The sequence below is a fragment of the Silene latifolia genome, chromosome 8 (assembly GCF_048544455.1).
Source record: "Silene latifolia isolate original U9 population chromosome 8, ASM4854445v1, whole genome shotgun sequence".
Classification (NCBI taxonomy): Eukaryota; Viridiplantae; Streptophyta; class Magnoliopsida; order Caryophyllales; family Caryophyllaceae; genus Silene; species Silene latifolia.
In genome coordinates this window covers 103,034,610-103,059,181 of record NC_133533.1, presented here as the reverse complement: position 1 = coordinate 103,059,181, position 24,572 = coordinate 103,034,610, and the positions used below count along the sequence as shown (strand labels likewise).

The window sequence follows — 24,572 nt, the reverse complement described above, 5'->3', positions numbered from 1 at the left end:
TTTTTGTAGGTTAAAATTATTGTAGACAATGGGAGACCGTTCTATGACGTAAACGTAAGATACACTTAGATGATACTTGAGTCACAGATACCGCTTTCCTTAGGTAATATTCCGACCCTTATAGCCTTAGGTTACACAGGATTTCTCGCAGGATAAAATAAGTACGCCCTTTGATTCTTAGGCTTAGAAATAAAGAACTATTTTGAGTTTTTATATTGATTTCAAAATATGCAAGAAAGATTGTTGTATTTTTCTCCAACACAAGCATCTCTTATTTAAAAAATGAAGAGGTGCGATAGTTTGACCAAAAGTCACAACTTTTGAATCAAAAGACACATATTATGAATAAAAGGATAAATCTTTTCAATGAAAAATCCAGAACCTTTCAATGAAAGGATACAATGGTTTCTTATCCTTTCAATGAAAAGACACAGCCTTTCAATGAAAGAACACAATGCTTCACTTTTGATACAAAACATCTTTAAATGCAATAAATAACATCATCATTTATGATCATAGCACACGAATCATGAAAAACAGAATGGCGCAAACAAATATTTCTTTGTTGAAAACATAACGTAACGATACAAATATTTCTATATAAGTATGCACTCCGCACTCCCGCACTCATATTATAATATCGTATAGTTATATAATACTTTGCACAAATCCCGACTACACTTAAACGACCTACAATTAACTCTAAAATCACAAACAATTTTGCTTTTTTTCCTTTACAATGATGAACTTTCATAATAATAATAAAAAAAAAAGACTACTTAGCATTCGACTACATATTAGTAATCAGATAATCAAGTACAATACAAACAGGGGAGCACTAGGAACCCCTAAGCTACTTCCAAACCTATTTAAAATTAGAAATGGACGAAACTAAAGAAGAAAGACTACGTTTCTTAAAAGGTGGGTGATATTGGTCATCGAATTGAATCATGTGAGCGTCTTTTCTTTAATAGATTTTATTAACATCATCACCAAGTTTTCATTATCTTACCTAATCTATTTTAGGGTCTAAACTATTTTTTTATAAAACAAGATCTCTTATTTGCATTATATGATTAGATTAGAAAGGTTTTAGAGTATTCATACTAGAGAGGATGATGTGTCTTCCTAGCACCCTCTCTCCTTTAAGAGGACATCCTCTCTGTTATAACACATAATCTAAATATCTTTTTAACAAGAGAACGCTAAGGTAATCACTCCCTCTAATTTTAGAAGAAAGCATACTTTGGCTCTTGTGTTCACTAATCACACACTATTTGTCATATGAACAATAATTCATTTACTTTTTTCTTTTATAAAAGTTGTTACAATACTTATAGTAGGAGAAGAAGTATAAGATGATTCTCTATTATGTAAAAATATTTATAAGAAGGGGATGAATATAGTGAAAATGAAGGTGGGTTATAGAAAAGGTGATGTGTCAAAAGATAATAAGGTGAAAGAAAAAAGTAAGAGGGTCATTCGTCTATTATCCATGTTCTTACCCCTAGCCGGGTTGGTAGAGAATAAGTTAAATTCCATATTAGAATACAAGTGTTTATAAGAGATCACCTTGCAAAACTAGCTACATGAAAGGATATTCACGTATGCATGATCCTTCTACCAAATTAAGCAGATCAAATGTGGATGCAGTTTTATATAAAAAAAAGTAGCCATAATCTGACTCCCTCTATTTATGATTATAATGTGACTATTGTTATGGCAAGAATAGTCAAATAAATAGTAGACAATTTAGGAGCAATTTTAAGGCGGATAAAGAAGAGCGATAACCTTAGGCGTGGTAGGCATCTTAATTCTTAAAGATTTACCAAAGCATAACGGTAATAAGAGGAGGGAAAGATGAAGAATCTGAAGACATATTTTCTCCTCGTCCTCCTCCTTCCATTCATCTAAGAGAAGTTAATTGTTGCTGGTTGTATAACTTATGCTTCTATTAGTTTTGATTGCATGGAGGATTTAATTATTTTCTGGAAGAAATGTCTTTTGGAGTATCTTGTTGATTATATAATCTTCGATACATACGAAATACTTCGCTACATTGAAGATCATTAGGTTGTCAAAGGTTTTATCAATATTTTTCTAATGCGTGATATCTATGTGATCTACTTTAGTGTTGAAACTCACATGCAAGACCTTTTTCTATAGAAGCGTTATTACTTATAAAGGTGCCCTCATGGTTTCAACAAATGGTCTCCTGAAACTGTGAAGTCCGTGATATTTCATTTGGCATGTTTGTGGTTCATGTTTGTGGGTTACCTTCGGAATATTTGAACATGCATGTGGATAATATTGTTGGGCAATTAATTGGGGATCAATATGCTATTAAACCCTTGAAAAATTCTTAGGTCCTCCGGGAGGACCATTAATGTGTCCTCCCTAGCCAATAAGAAGCCTTCATGCCTATATTTGTTTTATATTTACCTTTATATTTATTATTTTAAATAGCCATGAATACTTCTTATTGGCTAGGGAGGACACATTAATGGTCATCCCGGAGGACCTAAGAAGTTTTCTTAAACCCTTCTAAGTTATTCTTAAACTATAATACTCGATCCGCCACCGTCATAACATAACCCCGAGGTGGGACAACTTAATCTATTAAACTCATAGAGTGTTACATAAAAATGTTACATAAATATGATTTTCTAAAATTAGGGTTTGCATGTACCTGAATAAGCCTCTTGTCTTGGGTTTCTTTCTTACTTTGAGTGACGGATATCTTGTTTGGATTCAATTTAGGTATAAGGAGATCTTTAAATATTGTGTGCTGTGTGGTAAACCCGTAGATTAGCTTAAAGGGCAGTTAATAATATGCATTTATTTCCTTGTCCTTTTGTCCTAATAAAAAAACTTTTAATTTGTACATAGATCCTCTGATATATTGTTATCTTGTATTCAACATTTACGTTTATCTTTGTATACGTATATGCATATATCTTAGCTTATCATATATGCCATAACTGTAAGCATAATCACAAATCACTACTACTATAAACTTTGGCAAGATAGCAATGTCTTTCGTGGTTTTTTCTTTCTTACTCTTATCCTTGTTAACAACAAATTTATAATAGAAATCATCACATTTCAGCGACATATCATGATTTTGGTTGATTAACCTACCAAACAAGAAATCTACAATCGGAACTTAAAAATACAACAAAATCATATGACATATTTCAAAGGGCGAATAGTTTTCAAGTCACCCATTCACCCATTTTAAAATTTTCTTTAACTTGCATATTTTCAAATAAATAAACATAATTACTACTATCGACGTGATAGCTAAATCTTGGCGTTAACTTGATTTTTTTTATCACTCATAAATAGTTTAAGCTAACTAATTATACACATTTGCTCTTCGCAGATTATAGTTTTATTACCTTTTATGATTATGATTTAGCTTTTGTAAACGAAAGTTGACCTCCCTTGAGTGCATCACACTAGTTAGGATGTATATATAATTTACCATGTCAACCGTAAGATTTATGGTAAAGTACAGATGCTTGAGAATATTTGACCTTATGAGCAAAAAATAATGTTAATTATTGTAGTACCCTGAGAACTAAGGGAGGTTTATTTGCAATTGTAAGCGATTCAAATCTACTTTGTCTGATCTAACTCTTCACTAATTTCGATCTGATAAAAATTTTAAGAGATTATATGAAAAGATTTAACATCGAAAAGATCGTAATTTTGAATTGCTATATTGTTACTATCGTAAAGACATTTTGTCGAGATTTTGTAGGGGATTCCAAATAATTTAACGAACTAACAAATTATCCTTACTTGTCTTACTTTAAACTTGTGGAAGACGTGATGAGCAGAACAGATATATCTGATTACAATGGCGATAATCTCTTAAATCAATTTTGATTACCTCTAAGATATTACATGGAGAATCGAGTTACTTGTGTCACAAGATTCGTAAGTTTTGTAGGTTAAAATTATTGTAGACAATGGGAGACCGTTCGATGATGTAAACGTAAGATATACTTAGATGATATATGAGTCACAGATACCGTTTTCCTTAGGTAATATTCCGACCCTTATAGCCTTAGGCTACACAGGATTTCTCGCAGGATAAAACAAGTACGCCCTTTGATTCTTAGGCTTAGAAATAAATAACTATTTTGAGTTTTTATATTGATTTCAAAATATGCAAGAAAGATTGTTGTATTTTTCTCCAACACAAGCATCTCTTATTTAAAAAATGAAGAGGTGCGATAGTTTGACCAAAAGTCACATCTTTTGAATCAAAAGACACATATTATGAGTAAAAGGATAAATCTTTTCAATGAAAAATCCAGAACCTTTCAATGAAAGGACACAACGGTTTCTTATCCTTTCAATGAAAAGACACAACCTTTCAATGAAAGAACACAATGCTTCACTTTTGATACAAAACATCTTTCAATGCAATAAATAACATCATCATTTATGATCATAGCACACGAATCATGAAAAACAAAATGTTGCAAACAAATATTTCTTTGTTGAAAACATTCCGTAACGATACAAATATTTATATATAAGTGTGCACTCCGCACTCCCGCACTCATATTATAATATCGTATAGTTATATTATACTTTGCACAGATCCCGACTACACTTAAACGACCGACAATTAACTCTAAAATCACAAACAATTTTGCTTTTTTTCCTTTACAACGATGAACTTTCATAATAATAATAAAAAAAAAAGACTGCTTAACATTCGACTACATATTAGTAATCAGGTAATCAAGTACAATACAAACAAGGGAGCACTAGCAAACCCTAAGCTACTTCCAAACCTAGTTAAAATTAGAAATGGACGAAACTAAAGAAGAAAGACGACGTTTCTTAAAAGGTGGGTGTAACACCCCCATACTCGAAGTGCCTTACCAGGACCACTCAGGTATGAAGACATTACCATCTCGGTTACCCGAGGCAATGATAATCAAACAACAATAGAGAAATAATGTTTATTATAAATAGTTTAGTGAATAGATACAATCCTCAAAACCAAACCAAAAGTACGATACATTATTCCAAACTGACTGTCTAACTGAAATGTAAATAAACTAAAGGCTACAGCGGAAGACTCCTATCATCATATCGTGGCATCCCAGCTATCCCAGTACTCATCTCAATACCTGCTCAATATCTGCTCACCATCCCCGAATGGATCACCGCAGGTTTACAAAACAACACCGGGGTCAGTACTAATCACACAATCAACATGTATAACAATAATGAGATAAACAGACAGCTTAACTGTCATACACACACACACACACACACACACACACACACACACACACACACACACACACACACACACACACACACAGCCAACCAATTCCCATCATCTCAATTCTGACTGTCCACTAGACCAGCCCTGCCAGTGGGGGACCGCAGCCGTACCCACCAAATCCCTGCTCCACATAGTGAGCGATAACCCTGTCCATTAATGTGCACATCCCCTTCCGTGGCGGGTTCCACGAATGGCGAAACTAGGGCGTGAAGCCACTCCCGCAAGTGACCCCACTCAGCCGAGAACGCATCTCGAGAACCAATCAACAACAATCACAACCACAATCACAATACAATTATTATATCAAACATTCAATTACAACACATCACCAATATCCCATTATGGGACTAATACTTTGAGTAGGAAATCCTACCGGAAAGTACAACGATCGAGACGGTATCAACAATTTGTATCAAAAAGCCTCTTCTACGAACCCTCATCCTATCATATAACACATAGAGGCTACACATCACATACTACACACAAAAACCCCCAATCTCTAAATTAGGGTTTAACCAAATCAAGGGAAAAACAATAAAAAGGGTACATAGATCTTACCCTCGACGCAAGGAACTCAACGTGCGAATAACGACAAGAACTGACCGTCTGAACTCCGGGAATTGCTAAGAATGCGATTAGGAAGATGAACTGGTTGCTTTCTCTCTTAAACAAGGATTTAGGTTTTGTAAAAGTGATTTAAAACAATGACGACGATGCTTAAATACCTTAATCGCATAATTAACAAAACCCGAGAAAACTTCCCGTAAAACCTGGACACTCGATCGAGTACCCAAGGTACTCGATCGAGTACCCCTTACTCGATCGAGTATCCCCGCTACTCGATCGAGTACCCAACAGTCGAAACTATTTTATTTCGCAACTTACCCTTACTCGACAGAGTAAGGCCTACTCGATAGAGTACCCCAAGACTTATAAATACGGAGTATTACAGTCTTCCCTCCTTAAAAGGAACTTCGTCCCCGAAGTTCAAACCACTACTAAACAAAGGTACTCCCACGACATTCCCGACTCAAAAGCCAAACAAAAATTTAACATAAAATATGATACTAACCCAACTCATCCCGAAAAACATACCGACACTACATATAAAAGGTGTATAAAACTCTTAAAACTGCTCGCGATCATCTCCTACCCCCCTAAAAGAAACAAGGTTACGTCCCCGTAACCATACATACCTGATCAAAGAGGAAAGGGTAACGCTCTTTCATAGCTTCCTCTGGCTCCCATGTAGCTTCCTCGGTCTCGTGGTTAGACCAAAGGATTTTGAGCAAAACTGTCTCACCACCCCTAGTCTTTCTAACCTTTCGGTCTAGAATCTGCTTAGGCACCTCAAGATATGATAAGGACTCATCTAGCTCTAAGCTCTCTGCCTCTAACACATGTGACGGGTCACTCACATACTTCCATGCACTGCGATACATGAAACACATTATGCACTCTCTCTAACGCACTTTTGGTAAAGCCGACGATAAGCAACTTCCCCAACTCGCTCTAAGATCTCATAAGGCCCTATAAACTTCTGACTTAGCTTGCCTTTCTTCCCTTATCTCATAACTCCGCGCATAGGAGAAACTTTCAAAAGAACCTTGTCCCCAACTTGAAACTCTATATCCGTGATGTAGATCTCGCATAACTCTTTTGCTGTCTGAGTTGCTCTCATCCTTTCCCCGATCATCTTAAGGCGTTCCACCATCTCATGCACCATCTCTGGTCCTAAAACCACCTCAAAGACTTTGTCGTCCCAACAGATTGGACTTCTACATCTCCTCCCATACAAAGCCTCAAACGGTGCCATACCAATACGGTGTGATAGGCTGTTGTTGTAAGAAAACTCTATCAAGTCCAACCTCTGCTCCCGGCTACCACCAAAATCCATCACACAAGCTCGCAACATATCCTCAAGAGTCTTGATTGTTCTCTCGATCTGCCCGTCTGTCGCGGGATGAAATCTTTGTACTCATCTTCAAAGTTGTTCCCAACGATTCCTGCAACTCTTTCCAAAACCTCGATATAAACCTCGCATCTCTGCGAGGACACTATGTCCTTAGGGACTCCATGTAACTTAAGCACGTTCTTTCGATAGGCCATAGCCAATTGTGCCTTAGTCCATGTATCTTTCATTGGAACAAAGTGAGCTGACTTGGTCAGACGATCCACTATCACCCAAATCATGTTGTTACCTTGTTGACTCTTAGGCAAACCCACAATGAAATCCATGGAAATGGATTCCCACTTCCACTCAGGCACCTCTAAAGACTGAATCTTACCTTGTGGTCGTCTCTGTTCCCCTTTAACTCTCTGGCATGTCAAACAACGGGACACAAACTCAGCTGTCTCTTTCTTCATCCCAGGCCACCAAAACGTTTTCTTCAAATCCTTGTATAGCTTGTCTCCACCTGGATGAACTGAATATGGTGTGCAATGCGCCTCTGTCATGATCGTCTTTTTCAACTCCTCATCATTAGGAACACACCACCTACCATCAAACCTCAAACTACCATCTGTATGAATAGAAAAGCGAGACACTGTCCCTTTCTCTACTCCAGCTCTCCACTCAACTATCTTAGGATCCAAAGCCTGTTTACCTCGAATATCATCATAAAACTCAAGTTGTACTGTCATATCACCCATGGCATCTCCTTTCTGCATCATATGTATCCCAAAGCTCGCTACCTCATCCCTCAGCCTCATCAAAGATAGAGATGTACACAAGGAATGTACACTCTTCCTACTCAAGGCATCAGCAACAACGTTGCCCTTCCCTTCATGGCAGATGATTTCCATGTCGTAATCGCCAATCAACTCCATCCACCTCCTCTGTCTCATGTTCAACTCCTTCTGCGTGAAGATGTACTTAAGACTCTTGTGGTCAGAAAATACCTTAAAGATTGCTCCATAAAGGTAATGTCTCCAAATCTTGAGAGCGAACACCACTGCACCCAACTCCAGGTCATGAGTAGGGTAATTCTCCTCATAAGGCTTCAACTGCCTAGAAGCATAGGCAATCACTTTACCATTCTGCATTAACACACATCCCAGCCCATTCTTCGAGGCATCCGTATAAACCTCAATTCTCGCTCCCTTCAGTAATGCTAGGACAGGAGCTGTGGTCAAACGCTCCTTTAATGTTTGGAACGCCGTCTCACAACTCTCATCCCAACGAAACCTGTTCTCCTTCCTCATCAACGCTGTCATCGGTCTAGCTATCTTGGAGAAATCTTTCACGAACCGTCTGTAGTATCCAGCTAAACCCAAGAAACTCCTAACCTCGGAACATTCTTTGGTGCTTCCCACTTTGTCACTGCCTCAATCTTCGCCGGATCCACAGCTACCCCATCTTTAGAGATCACATGCCCCAGAAAAGCAACTTTCTCTAACCAGAACTCACACTTGGACAGCTTGGCATACAACTCATGGTCCCTCAAAGTCTGCAACACGATCCTCAAATGCTCCTCATGCTCCTCCTTAGTCTTAGAGTAGACTAAGATATCGTCGATGAATACCACTACAAACTGGTCCAAAAATTGTCCAAGATTCTGTTCATCAAATCCATAAACACTGCTGGCGCATTAGACAACCCAAACGGCATCACCACATACTCGTAATGGCCATACCTCGACGTGAAAGCCGTCTTTGGTATGTCCACCTCTCTAATCTTCACCTGATGGTACCCCCGACCTCAAATCAATCTTAGAAAAGACTGTTGCACCACTCAACCGATCAAACAGGTCATCTATCCTTGGCAAAGGATACTTGTTCTTTATCGTCACACGGTTCGACTCCATGTAATCTATGCACGACCTCAAGCTCCCATCTTTCTTCTTCACGAAAAGAACTGGTGCTCCCCAAGGCGATACACTTGGTCTAATGTATCCCTTCTCTATCAAATCATCCAACTGCTTCCTAAGCTCCTCCATCTCCTTAGGACCCATACGGTACGGTGCCTTAGAGATTGGCCCCGTCCCTGGCTTCAACTCAACGGTGAAATCTATCTCCCTCTTCGGTGGCAACCCCGGAATCTCCTCTCGAAAAACATCTCGCAAACTCTCCCACCACTGGTATCTCATCAACTGTCGGAATCTCTATCCGGTCATCCCTCATATGGCACAGGATCAAAGGACATCCCTTCCTCGGATAAGACTTCAAGGTAACAATGAATCAACTTAACTTTGGGTTTGACTAGAAACCCACGATAAGACACACTAACACCCTTTGGACCTCTTAAGGACACTTTCTTTTGATGACAGTCTATCTTAGCTTTATACTTTCCTAACCAATCCATCCCAACTATCATCTCAAAACCGTTAAAAGGAAACTCTAGCAAGTCTACAGGGAAATCAACTTGCCCAACTATCAAAGATACATCTCTAAACAATCTCCCACACGATACAGACTCACCCGAAGGTATGAAAACTTGCTCACTAACAGACTCATATACTCTCAAACCCAACTGTTTAACATGACTCGAAGACACAAACGACTGAGAAGCCCCGAATCGAACAAAACAAAGGTAGGAATACCATTAACAAGGAATGTACCGGTGATAACGTGCGCATCTTCCTCAGCTGCCTTCTTCTCCATCATGAATAACTTGCCACTGGTCTTCTGTCCACCTCCCTGGACAGTACTGGCTGATGCGGTCGGCTTAGCACCCGACCCTTGATTGTTGTTGTTGTTCGTCGGTGTTTTCTGATAAGAATTACCGCCGTTGCGGTTGCCTCCACTCTGTAACTCGACTTCCCGGTTTGGCCATGATCATGCCGGTCATGTTGCTCGCGAAGCTCGCGGGTCTCGAAAGATCCTGGTGCACTCGTGCACTCATGTATCTTGTGGCCTACACCACCACAACCATAGCAAGTCACTCCCCAACTATTACTCACACTTCCACGGCCACGCCCAAAGGAAGCCCCAAAGACTAAACCCGGACCCGAAGAAAATCCTTTAGATCGATTGTGGTTGCCTTTCTTGTGATTCGATTGGCCACCACCCTCGCTCTCGGACTTCCTCTTCTCACCACCCGACCTCTCCCGAGCCATTTCCACCAACCTCTCCGCTCTCCCAGCCCTCTCATAAGCTTCCTTAACATCAGTAAGGATCCCCACGGGTAACTTATCCATAATCTTGGTGGTCAATCCCCTCTCAAACCTCAATGCCAAATTCTCCTCACTCAAACCCATGTCCTCGGATACCTAGACTTCTCATTGAACAGACTGTAGTACTCGACCACGACATCTCGGCGATCATCTTAAAACCATCAAACTCTTCTCTCAACTTACTCCTCACATGTTCCTAAGTACAAACTCCTTTCTCACAACCCTACGAAACTCCTCCCAAGGTATAGCAGGTAAGCCTTGGTTGGTATATATTTCCTTAGCACTCACCTTCACCGAATCCCACCACTTGCCCGCCGCCTCCCTCGGATAGAACGCAGCATGTTCCACTCTCATCTCATCCGGACAATGAACCAAGTCTAAGATGTTCTCCATCTCTCTCAGCCAACTATCAAGCAGATTAGGCTCCCCAACTCCCTTGTACTCTTTCGGGTTAAACCTCGCAATATAGAGGCTGATTTTAGAATGATCAACCTCCTTCTCCTTATTCTTATCCTTGTCCTCATTCACTATCTTCAGGGTCTCAGTAAGAGCATCCTGGTGCTCTAACATCTTAACGATGTCATCCATGGTCATGAGCTCAGCTCTCGCATACAAAGCACTTTTCTTGGGCGGCATCTTGAAGCTATATAAGAAAGGGTAAACATAAACACACGTACTAAACCTCAAAACACGAAAACACGCTGCCCAGAACCCACTCGATCGAGTTCCCAAACACACTCGATTGAGTAACGGGCTACTCGATCGAGTTCCCCACGTACTCGATCGAGTACCCAAACTTCAGACCCCAAACAGACCTTCTGATCTCTTACCTACTCGATCGAGTATCTAGGCTACTCGATCGAGTGACCCCCTACTCGATCGAGTACCCCTAGTTACTCGATCGAGTGCCCCAAAACTCGATTCTGGACTCAAAATTGCCAAAAACCCACCCGATCGAGTCAGTCCCACTCGATCGAGTAACACTAATTCATAGAAGCTACCCGCATGTTACGTCATATGCTAACATGCTAAACTTTATAAACCACATTATATCATAATAAGCATACTACGCATCTTTTCTACTATCTACGAAACCATTTCATCATGTTATTAAATGCCACATTGTAAATCATCCAACATGTTATCATCTCATCAACAAGTTTCCTCATATCACCATTTTCTTTCACATGCTCAACTTTCTACTTCAACATCCAACAATTAACACATTCCATCACATTCGTAAACAAGTTAACCAAACACACATATGACTCGACAAACACTTCCCCCATGTGACCGGTTCAAAGTTGTAGGGCGACCCCTGCGACTTTAGGACGTCTCCCAAGCCTTTGCACTAGCTCCTACAACTTTTACCCCGGGTTCATTTTTAATTGACTCCCTATGTTCATTAGGTTCATTGGTTACAGGTTTCAGGATCGTCGCTCTGATACCATTTGTAACACCCCCATACTCCAAGTGCCTTACCAGGACCACTCGGGTATGAAGACATTACCATCTCGGTTACAGAGGCAATGATAATCAAACAACAATAGAGAAACAATGTTTATTATAAATAGTTTAGTGAATAGATACAATCCTCAAAACCAAACCAAAAGTACGATACATTATTCCAAACTGACTGTCTAACTGAAATGTAAATAAACTAAAGGCTACAGAGGAAGACTCTTATCATCATGTCGTGGCATCCCACTATCCCAAAGTACTCATCTCAATACCTGCTCAATATCTGCTCACCATCCCCGAATGGATCACCGCAGTTTTACAAAACAACACCGGGTCGATCTAATCACACAATCAACATGTATAACAATAATGAGATAAATGACAGACTTAATCACACACACACACACACCAACCAATTCCCATCATCTCAATCCCGATCATCCACCGGACCCCGCCATTTGATGGGGGGACCGCACCGTACCCACCAAATCCCCGCTCCACATAGTGAGCGATACCCCTGTCCATTAATGTGCACATCCCCTTCCGTGGCGGGTTCCACGAAGGGCGAAACTAGGGCGTGAAGTCACTCCCGCAAGTGACCCCACTCGGTAGAGAACGCATCTCGAGAACCAATCAACAACAATCACAACCACAATCACAATACAATTATTATATCAAACATCCAATTACAACACATCACCAATATCCCATTATGGGACTAATACGAGTAGGAAATCCTACCCGGAAAACACAACGATCAGACGGTATCAACAAATGTATCAAAAAGCCTCTTCTACGAACCCTCCTCCTATCATATAACACATAGAGGCTACACATCACATACTACACACAAAAACCCCCAATCTCTAAATTAGGGTTTAACCAAATCAAGGGAAAAACAATAAAAAAGGGTACATAGATCTTACCCTCGACGCAAGGAACTCAACGGTACGAATAACGACAAGAACTGACCGTCTGAACTCCGGGAATTGCTAAGAATGCGATTAGGAAGATGAACTGGTTGCTTTCTCTCTTAAACAGGGATTTAGGTTTTGTAAAAGTGATTTAAAACAATGACGACGATGCTTAAATACCTTAATCGCATAATTAACAAAACCCGAGAAAACTTCCCGTAAAACCGGACACTCGATCGAGTACCCAAGGTACTCGATCGAGTACCCCCTTACTCGATCGAGTACCCCCGCTACTCGATCGAGTACCCAACAGGTCAGAAACTATTTTATGTCGCAACTTACCCTTACTCGACAGAGTAAGGCCTACTCGATAGAGTACCCCAAGACTTATAAATACGGAGTATTACAGTGGGTGATATTGGTCATAGAATTGAATCATGTGAGCGTCTTTTCTTTAATAGATTTTATTAACATCATCACCAAGTTTTCATTATCTTACCTATTCTATTTTAGGGTCTAAACTATTTTTTTATAAAACAAGATCTCATGTTTGCATTATATGATTAGATTAGAAAGGCTTTAGAGTATCCATAATAGAGAGGATGGTGTGTCTTCTTAGCACGCTCACTCCTTTAAGAGGACATCCTCTCTGTTATAACACATATTCTAAATATTTTTTAAACAAGAGGAAGCTAAGGTAATCACTTCCTCTAATTTTAGAAGAAAGCATACCTTGGCCCTTGTGTTCACTAATCACACACTATTTGTCATATGAACAATAATTCATTTACTTTTTTCTTTTATAAAAGTTGTTACAATACTTATAGTAGGAGAAGAAGCATAAGATGATTCTCTATTGTGTGAAAATATATATAAGAAGAGGATGAATATAGTGAAAATAAAGGTGGGTTATAGAAAAGGTGATGTGTCAAAAAATAAGAAGGTGAAAGAAAAAAGTAAGAGGATCATTCGTCTATTACCCATGTTCTTACCCCTAGCCGGGTTGGTAGAGAATAAGTTAAATTTCCATATTAGAATACAAGTGTTTATAAGAGATCACCTTGCAAAACTAGCTACATGAAAGGATATTCACGTATGCATGATCCTTCTACCAAATTAAGCAGATCAAATGTGGATGCAGTTTTATATATAAAAAAAGTAGTCATAATCTGACTCCCTCTATTTATGATTATAATGTGACTATTGTTATGGCAAGAATAGTCAAATAAATAGTAGACAATTTAGGAGCAATTTTAAGGCGGATAAAGAAGAGCGATAACCTTAGGCGTGGTAGGCATCTTAATTCTTAAAGATTTACCAAAGCATAACGGTAATAAGAGGAGGGAAAGATGAAGAATCTGAAGACATATTTTCTCCTCGTCCTCCTCCTTCCATTCATCTAAGAGAAGTTAATTGTTGCTGGTTGTATAACTTATGCTTCTATTAGTTTTGATTGCATGGAGGATTTAATTATTTTTTGGAAGAAATGTCTTTTGGAGTATCTTGTTTATTATATAATCTTCGATACATACGAAATACTTCGCTACATTAAAGATCATTAGGTTGTCAAAGGTTTTTTCAATATTTTTCTAATGCGTGATATCTATGTGATCTACTTTAGTGTTGAAACTCACATGCAAGACCTTTTTCTATAGAAGCATTATTACTTATAAAGGTGCCATCATGGTTTCAATAAATGGTCTCCTGAAACTGTGAAGTCCGTGATATTTCCTTTGGCATGTTTGTGGTTCATGTTTGTGGGTTACCTTCGGAATATTTGAACATGCATGTGGATAATATTGTTGGGCAATTAATTGGGGATCAATATGCTATTAAACCCTTGAAAAATTCTTAGGTCCTCCGGGAGGACCATTAATGTGTCCTCCCTAGCCAATAAGAAGCCTTCATGCCTATATTGTTTTATATTTACCTTTATATTTATTATTTTTAAATAGCCATGAATACTTCTTATTGGCTAGGGAGGACACATTAATGGTCCTTCCGGAGGACCTAATAATTTTTCTTAAACCCTTCTAAGTTATTCTTAAACTATAATACTCGATCCGCCACCGTCATAACATAACCCCGAGGTGGGACAACTTAATCTATTAACCTCATAGAGTGTTACATAAAAGTGTTACATAAATATGATTTTCTAAAATTAGGGTTTGCATGTACCTGAATAAGCCTCTTGTCTTGGGTTTCTTTCTTGCTTTGAGTGATGGATATCTTGTTTGGATTCAATTTAGGTATAAGGAGATCTTTAAATATTGTGTGCTGTGTGGTAAACCCGTAGATTAGCTTAAAGGGCAGTTACTAATATGCATTTATTTCCTTGTCCATTTGTCCTAATAAAAAAACTTTTAATTTGTACATAGATCCTTTGATATATTGTTATCTTGTATTCAACATTTACGTTTATCTTTGTATACGTATATGCATATATCTTAGCTTATCATATATGCCATAACTGTAAGCATAATCACAAATCACTACTACTATAAACTTTGGCAAGATAGCAATGTCTTTCGTGGTTTTTTCTTTCTTACTCTTATCTTTGTTAACAACAAATTTATAATAGAAATCATCACATTTCAGCGACATATCATGATTTTGGTTGATTAACCTACCAAACAAGAAATCTACAATCGGAGCTTAAAAATACAACAAAATAATATGACATATTTCAAAGGGCGAATAGTTTCAAGTCACCCATTCACCCATTTGAAAATTTTCTTTAACTTGCATATTTTCAAATAAATAAACATAATTACTACTATCATCGTGATAGCTCAATCTTGGCGTTAACTTTATTTTTTTTATCACTCATAAATAGTTTAAGCTAACTAATTATAGACATTTGCTCTTCGCAGATTATAGTTTTATTACCTTTTATGATTATGATTTAGCTTTTGTAAACGAAAGTTGACCTCCCTTGAGTGCATCACACTAGTTAGGATGTATAGATAATTTACCATGTCAACCGTAAGATTTATGGTAAAGTACATATGCTTGAGAATATTTGACCTTATGAGCAAAAAATAATGTTAATTATTGTAGTACCCTGAGAACTAAGGGAGGTTTATTTGCAATTGTAAGCGATTCAAATCTACTTTGTCTGATCTAACTATTCACTAATTTCGATCTGATAAAAATTTTAAGAGATTTAATGAAAAGATTTAACATGGAAAAGATCTTAATTTTGAATTGCTATATTGTTACTATCGTAAAGACATTTTGTCGAGATTTTGTAGGGGATTCCAAATAATTTAACGAACTAACAAATTATCCTTACTAGTCTTACTTTAAACTTGTGGAAGACGTGATGAGCGGAGCAGATATATCTGATTACAATAGCGATAATCTCTTAAATCAATTTTGATTACCTCCAAGATATTACATGGAGAATCGAGTTACTTATGTCACAAGATTCGTAATTTTTGTAGGTTAAAATTATTGTAGACAATGGGAGACCGTTCTACGATGTAAACCTAAGATATACTTAGATGATATATGAGTCACAGATACCGCTTTTCTTAGGTAATATTCCGACCCTTATAGCCTTAGGTTACACAGGATTTCTCGCAGGATAAAACAAGTACGCCCTTTGATTCTTAGGCTTAGAAATAAAGAACTATTTTGAGTTTTTATATTGATTTCAAAATATGCAAGAAAGATTGTTGTATTTTTCTCCAACACAAGCATCTCTTATTTAAAAAATGAAGAGGTGCAATAATTTGACCAAAAGTCACATCCTTTGAATCAAAAGACACATATTATGAATAAAAGGATAAATCTTTTCAATGAAAAATCCAGAACCTTATAATGAAAGGACACAATGGTTTCTTATCCTTTCAATGAAAAGACACAACCTTTCAATGAAAGAACACAATGCTTCACTTTTGATACAAAACATCTTTCAATGCAATAAATAACATCATCATTTATGATCATAGCACACGAATCATGAAAAACAAAATGGTGCAAACAAATATTTCTTTGTTGAAAACATTCCGTAACGATACAAATATTTCTATATAAGTATGCACTCCGCACTCCCGCACTCATATTATAATATCGTATAGTTATATAATACTTTGCACAAATCCCGACTACACTTAAACGACCTACAATTAACTCTAAAATCACAAACAATTTTGCTTTTTTTCCTTTACAACGATGAACTTTCATAATAATAATAAAAAAAAGACTGCTTAGCATTCGACTACATATTAGTAATCAGGTAATCAAGTACAATACAAACAGGGGAGCACTAGCAACCCCTAAGCTACTTCCAAACCTAGTTAAAATTAAAAATGGACGAAACTAAAGAAGAAAGACGACGTTTCTTAAAAGGTGGGTGATATTGGTCATCGAATTGAATCATGTGAGCGTCTTTTCTTTAATAGATTTTATTAACATCATCACCAAGTTATCATTATTTTACATAATCTATTTTAGGGTCTAAACTATTTTTTTTATAAAACAAGATCTCATATTTGCATTATGTGATTAGATTAGAAAGGCTTTAGAGTATCCATAATAGAGAGGATGATGTGTCTTCTTAGCACGCTCTCTCCTTTAAGAGGACATGCTCTCTGTTATAACATATATTCTAAATATCTTTTTAACAAGAGGAAGCTAAGGTAATCACTTCCTCTAATTTTAGAAGAAAGCATACCTTGGCTCTTGTGTTCACTAATCACACACTATTTGTCATATGAACAATAATTCATTTACTTTTTTCTTTTATAAAAGTTGTTACAATACTTAAAGTAGGAGAAGAAGCATAAGATGATTCTCTATTGTGTGAAAATATATATAAGAAGGGGATGAATATAGTGAAAATGAAGGTGGGTTATAGAAATGGTGATGTGTCAAAAAATAAGAAGGTGAAAGAAAAAAGTAAGAGGATCATTCGTCTATTACCCATGTTCTTACCCCTAGCCGGGTTGGTAGAGAATAAGTTAAATTTCCGTATTAGAATACAAGTGTTTATAAGAGATCACCTTGCAAAACTAGCTACATGAAAGAATATTTACGTATGCATGATCCTTCTACCAAATTAAGCGGATCAAATGTGGATGCGATTTTATATAAAAAAAAAAGTAGCCATAATCTGACTCCCTCTATTTATGATTATAATGTGACTATTTTTATGGCAAGAATAGTCAAATAAATAGTAGACAATTTAGGAGCAATTTTAAGGCGGATAAAGAAGAGCGATAACCTTAGGCGTGGTAGGCATCTTAATTCTTAAATATTTACCAAAGCATAACGGTAATAAGAGGAGGGAAAGATGAAGAATCTGAAGACATATTTTCTCCTTGTCCTCCTCCTTCTATTCATCTAAAGATGAAGAATCTGAAAATAAGGTATGCAAGCTGATGAAGTCTATTTATGGGCTAAAACAAGCATCTCGAAATTTGTTCGCAAAATTGACCGTATCAATGAAAGACTACGGTTTTGTGCAGTCTTTAGCGGACTACTCACTGTTTACTCTCAATCGAAATGGCGTATTTATTGGCGTACTAGTATACGTGGATGACATGGTGGTTGTGAGCAATAACGGTGTGGCATGTGCGAACTTCAAATCGTTCTTGAACAAGAAATTCGGGATTAAGGATTTGGGAAGACTTAGATATTTTTTCGGATTTGAAGTAGCTCATGGATCGAATGGGTTATTTCTTAATCAAAGAAAGTATGCTATGAATATTATTGAAGAGAGTGGTATGAAGGAAGCGAAAACCGTGTAAACTCCCATCTAGCCGAGACACAATTTGGCCCTTGCTAAGGGATATGTTTTGAAGGATGTGATGAAATATCGTCGTTGGACGATTAGTGTACTTGACAATAACAAGGTCGGACCTGGTATATGCGGTACATGCGTTGTCACAGTTCGTGAATGAGCCGAGGAAGGAGCATTGGGACGCGGCTATGAGGGTGGTTCGTTACATTAAGAGGAATCCAAGCAAAGGAATAACATTTAAGAGGAACTCGGATTACCAGCTAAGAGGATATTGTGATTCGGACTATGCGAGTTGCCCGATCACAAGAAGATCGTTAAGTGGATATTATGTGTCGATAGGTAATTCCCCGATTTCGTGGAGGGCAAAGAAACAAGTGACTGTGGCGAAGTCGACTGCAGAAGCAGAGTATAGAGCAATGGGAGCTGTGACGAGTGAGCTTATATGGTTAACGTCCTTTCTTGCTTCTTTAGGCGTGTTCCATACAAGGCCTATGAGTTTATTTTGTGATAATCAAGCAGCCCTTCACATAGCGAAAAATCCCGTCTTTCATGACCGAACTAAGCATATAGAGATAGACTGTCATTTTGTGAGGCAACATTTGGTCACAAATACGATCAATACCTTTCATGTTAGGAGCAAGGAACAGATTGCAGACTTGTTTACAAAGGCGCTTGGCGGAGAATCGTTTGATCATTTACAATTCAAGTTGGGACTCGGTTTACCAAGTGCTCCAACTTGAGGGGGAGTGATAAAATATTGTATATTTAACAAAGTTGGCTGGTGTGAGTGGTAAGGGCTCTCATCTCTTAAATAAGTGGCCTGGGGTTCGATTCCTAACTCTTGCGAATGAAAAAAGCCAAACTTGGGAGGGTCAACCCATTAAATTGTCTTGATCGCCGAAGGAGATTGCCCCACTTTGTCGGTAGGGGATACTCCTGGCCAACAAAAAAATCTTATTGTATATTTTAGTTATTGTGATTATTTAGTTACCTTGTATATAGGCTAATATTATGGTAGGTCAAAGATTTAGTCATACCTTATAACTATATATGATGAACTTGTATTACGTCTAATGCATTGAGAATAGTAAGAATTCTTCTTCATGCCTTTGCCCTAATATTTGCTTTCTCATGTTGTATAACTTATGGTCTTACTCCATAGTATTGCCGAGGTAATATTTCACATCTTTCTAAGTCATCGGCTCTGAATAGAGGTATATTCGCGTATGGCCTTATATTCATGATCTGAAAGTCGTCCTTCTTCTTATCACCAATGTAAATTCCAACAAAATAAAAAAAATTATGAGTTTATGACAATTAGAGAAGAACAACAGCATATTCACGAATGTTCCTCTTTAGCTAATTGGTTATAACAGAAATATGATGATAAAAAGTGATGATGTATATATATGCGTCCTTAACATAGGTTCCAATTAATTAGTAAATGTTGTTCATAGACCAAACAGAATAAAAGCTTAGTATCTCTACTTGATTAGGCAATTTGTAGCACATGAAGATCCAACACAAATTAGTGGACCCATAATATTTATGTATCTATGTACCTAACAAGAAGCAACCAAGAAAGGATTATTGGCTTAATATATGCTTAGATCTAAGCCATGGTCTCAAGTAGATCCCACATAATAGATAACTTCAAATTAAACTAATCATTAATCTATGTATTATGACTTGTGAGATACATTATTCCAACTGAAACTCTTATAATTAGACATGGCAAACGGGTATCGAGTCAGGTCAATTCGAGTCTGGGTTATACGGATTTTTAAGAATTTGAGCCGGGTTGATTAAATCGAGCTCGGTCATTTTCGGGTCAATTATATCAAATTATTTATGAATAATAATCATTGTGGAACAATAAACATTCGGCTCAAGTTCTATTGGATCGGGTCAATTCGGATTTGGGTAAAATTTGGGCCTTCAGTGTGTTGGGTCGGATTATTCGAGTCGGGTCAATTTTGTCGGGTCTAATCTTATCCAACAAGTTTATAATATAAGACCATTAACACAAGAAAATGCTAAATTCTAAACTAACTTAAAAATTTATTATAATATTAAAATATTACAATTCATTATCCTTCTTCCTGTCATTTGTTACCTTTGATTTTGGGCCAAAAAACAAAGAAAAGAGAGAGAATCATTTCTGGTGGTTCTTAGTGGATAACAAGTGAACATAATAGAGGTGTATAATTAAATTATCCATTGAAAACATATCTAATATAAAAAGTAAACAAATGAAAGAAACACCGAAATAGGTAAACAAATAACACGGACAAAGAAGTACCGTATTACAAGTCAAACAATGAAATAATTTAAACTAGGCTTATTATTACTATTATGATCTCATTCATTAGACCATTTCATAGAATTGCCTCATTTTTACTTTCCATTTATTATTAAAATTTGTTCACTTTATTTTAAATACTAGTCTAAATCCCGCGTAATGAATGTGCGATATATATAGACTTTTTACTTTCTACAGTATTACTTATAGATTTTAAATTAATTTATTTTTATATTTCACCTCATTGAATTGTATTTTGATTGAGAAAAAAATTTCAAAATTAATAAAAAAATTGAGTAATTTCATGATAAATCTATTTTATGAAAATATTTTAATTATTACTCCTCCCAGTCACTATAATGTTCCCTCTTTCCTGAAACGGATTATTCAACTAATGTTCCCCTTTTTATTTTTAGAAACTTTTACTCTTATTTTATTCATTTCTCTCTCCTATCACCAAACCCTACATAACTCTTTTACTCCTATTTTACTACTTTTCTTTATGTTTTGGCCCCACAATTCTTTATTTAACTACTAATAATTCATCTCTGTTTCCTATCACCAACCCCATACAATTTTTTTACTCCTATTTTAATACTTTTCCTAAAGTATTGTGCCAAAACGAAAGGGGAAAATTATGATGAATGGGAGGGAGTAATATGTATAGTTTTATACCTATTTTATTTTATTTTAGTTAAAAATTAAATTTTAAAGTTTAACGGTGAAAATATTATAGGTTGACGAAAAGATTATTATTTTTTAAATAAAAGATTAGTTTAATGAAAGAAAAGCTTATTTGTTTCTATATTTAAGTTAAAACAGTTTGGAGGAAAAACTTTTTGAGAAATCTTATTCTCTTACTAGATCAACAATGTTAATCGATGAGATCAACCGTTCACCCATACTCATTTACAATTTCTTAATATTTACGTAAAAGTTAACGAAACAATTACAAAGAATCGGAGCGAGACGTAAAAATTAACGGAACAATTACAAAAAATAGGAACGAGTATACCAAACGGTCGTCTCCGTACCAAAAATATATTGGGAAAAAAATCCTAAAAAAAAGGAAGGAGAGAGAATCATTGGGATTTATTTAGACAGCAACATGATCGTGTGACTGTCTCATTTTCTCTATAATCTCTTTCTTATTTTATTCTTTCCTTTTCTCAAATAAAAATCACTTCTCTCTTCAGTTTTTCTAGTGTTGTTTTATCTGGTAGATTCGATTAAATCGCTAATCTTTTTCCTCCAAAATTTCTTGGAAATCCCTCTCTTCAATTTCTGTCTTCTTCCTTCAGATAATGTTCCAAGGTACCAACTTTATAAACACTTAATTAATTCTACAGTATCTTAATTAATTGTATATGTATTTATGTTTATTTACTTAATTACTATCTTAATTATCTTTAGTAAAATCCAATGTTAATATTTTTTCAATTTTTTATTCTGGGATTTGTTCTTGTTTACTTCCTCTTTGATGGGTACTTGCCAAGTTTTCACCGTTCTTTGTTTTTTTCAATGTAATTTTAGTTCAACCCCAATTTACTTTGTTGAGTATTTCTCTGTCTCCGTCCCAGTCATTTGTTTATTTTTTTATAACAAATGATTGAGACTGAAGGGAGTACTATTTATATGATGAAATTATGTGGGGTTTGGGGTCAGTCAATAGTACAAATTGTATGTTTTAATGTGATGGTGCTCCAAATGTTATAATTTCTGGGGTTAGATAGAGAAATTCTTGTATGAAACTGTGAAACTTTAGGTGGGTATTTCAGAGAACATTTGGAAAAAAGGTTCCCTTTTATGGAAAATTGGATCTGCTTTTAACATATCATCATCATGTTCAATAAAAAGAGTTTTTGATTATCACCATAAACAGTCTAATTTTCTGAACTATTAATAAAAAAACTTTGCTTTTTTTTTTTGTTTCGACGCAATTTTCATCTTTGGTCATTCGGAAACAGTTTCTTTGGGTTGCTAACACAAGGCTAAGACTGCATACATCCGACCCCTCCTTAGCCGGGGGGTAATGTTGTTTGTTGTTTCATATCAACCTTGTGTTTGTTTTCATGAAATAAGAATGTGAATTGTGTGATTACTGACAGCTCATTATCATGATTTCTTTTTTGACATTATGTATCTACAATAATATCTACCCTTGTCTCTTATGCTTTAATTATGGATTTTAAACAATGTTATAATCATGATAGGGATAAGTATGAATGTATGATAATGGATTGATTTGTGTAAGATGTAAATGTTATTTTTTTCTATATAGTATGGTTTGATTAATCTTTTTTTTTCAAGGGAACCAATGTGGCAATGATTGGCCAATTCTAGGCTTTAGAATATGATTGGGATAATGCAGAATGGCTTAGTTCCGTTTATGGTTTTGTGAAGTAGCTGTTAGTCGACAGTCGACACAATTCTTGTACTATGATTTGATTGAGTCGTGATTTGGCTGTTCTTTGATTGCTCCTCTTTTGTTCCGGATATGAGCTGTGTCTTTCTGCAGTGTTGTTCTTCGTTTTGTTGATGTATATGAATAATTTTAGGATTGGTGCTTTGTTTGGCAGTTAGGTGAAGCAGAACAGGAGTTATTTTGATTGAGAAGTGGGCACTGAAAATGGACGGAGACACATTTTCAGGACTCGGGAATGGCACACAGATCGACAGTAAGGTGTTGCAGACATTTGAGAAGAGCTTTGGGCAAGTCCAAAGTATATTGGACCAAAACAGGTTGCTCATCAATGAGATCAACCAGAATCACGAGTCCAGAATTCCTGATAATCTTTCAAGGAATGTAGGCTTAATTAGGGAGCTTAACAATAATATTAGGAGGGTTGTTGACCTTTATTCGGATCTCTCACATTCCTTGACTAGCTCCATGGAAGCTTCATCTGAAGGTGATTCGAGTGGTGCCCTTAAATTTGATGGAAAAATCACCCACAAACGAAATCGACCCGGTTAGCTGCTTGTTCATCATTATTACAAACATGTTTGATTTTTAGGTGGTTCTAATTCATTGCCTTTGGTGACATTTGAGCAAATTGCATGTACATTTGCATTTGATATTACTCAGGTCGGGACAGTTTTGTCATTCTAATCAGTAGTGGTTAAGCAATTCTCATGTCGTGTAAGAGTATCCGATTCCTTCCTTACGGATACTTACTCCACATTCCTCCCTCCCTCCCTTCCTTCCAAATTTCATAGAATTACTCTTACCTGTGTTATGGATTTGTTAATGTAACCCCTTGTAACATTGGTTGAATCTAGTTGGAAATCAAGCTTGCTTTTATCAAATTCTTCTGGATTCGTATTAATGTGTGTATTGTTATTCATTACTGTCACCTGGTGTGAATTTATCTGTTCTTCCAAGGATTCGAGGCGGATAGGGTCACATGGTTGTTATTACACCCTTGTCCTCCTCGTGGATGAAACTCGAGACTTCCGGTTAAGCTATATCCTATGATCTACTTTAGAGCTCTGTTCGTCATACCGCACTTTGTTGGCGAAAATGCTCAAATAATTAAAATGTTAATTAGTTGAATTTAGGAAATATAGAAAACATTGTGTGCTTGAACCTTCCTCGATGACTCTGCAAGTCAATGGAAAGAAGTTCTGGACTGCAGAATATTGTTGAGCAACTCATCAGGGATCTTATATCATCTTAGCTGAAGTCAAAAATAAATAAAATATACAGTATGTTACT

At 36.6% G+C, this 24,572-nt stretch overlaps 1 protein-coding gene across 3 annotated transcripts; it reads left to right on the top strand.

Moving 5' to 3' along the window:
* The first annotated feature begins 21,925 nt into the window (after positions 1-21,925).
* On the top strand, positions 21,926-24,163 carry LOC141597160 (protein ELF4-LIKE 4). Of its 3 annotated transcripts, none has more exons than XR_012522713.1 (2): positions 21,926-22,171; positions 22,825-22,886. XR_012522713.1 is itself a non-coding variant. In XM_074417518.1 (2 exons), exon 2 carries the CDS (start codon positions 23,487-23,489, stop codon positions 23,829-23,831), a length of 345 nt encoding a protein of 114 aa, XP_074273619.1. In that variant the 5' UTR covers positions 22,049-22,171; positions 23,437-23,486; the 3' UTR covers positions 23,832-24,163. The 3 variants fall into 3 exon arrangements, 2 of the variants coding, with proteins under 2 accessions (XP_074273619.1, XP_074273620.1); XM_074417518.1 differs by lacking the exon at positions 22,825-22,886 and adding an exon at positions 23,437-24,163 and having other exon boundaries at positions 22,049-22,171; XM_074417519.1 differs by lacking the exons at positions 21,926-22,171; positions 22,825-22,886 and adding exons at positions 22,600-22,622; positions 23,437-24,163.
* Positions 24,164-24,572: the final 409 nt, after the last annotated feature.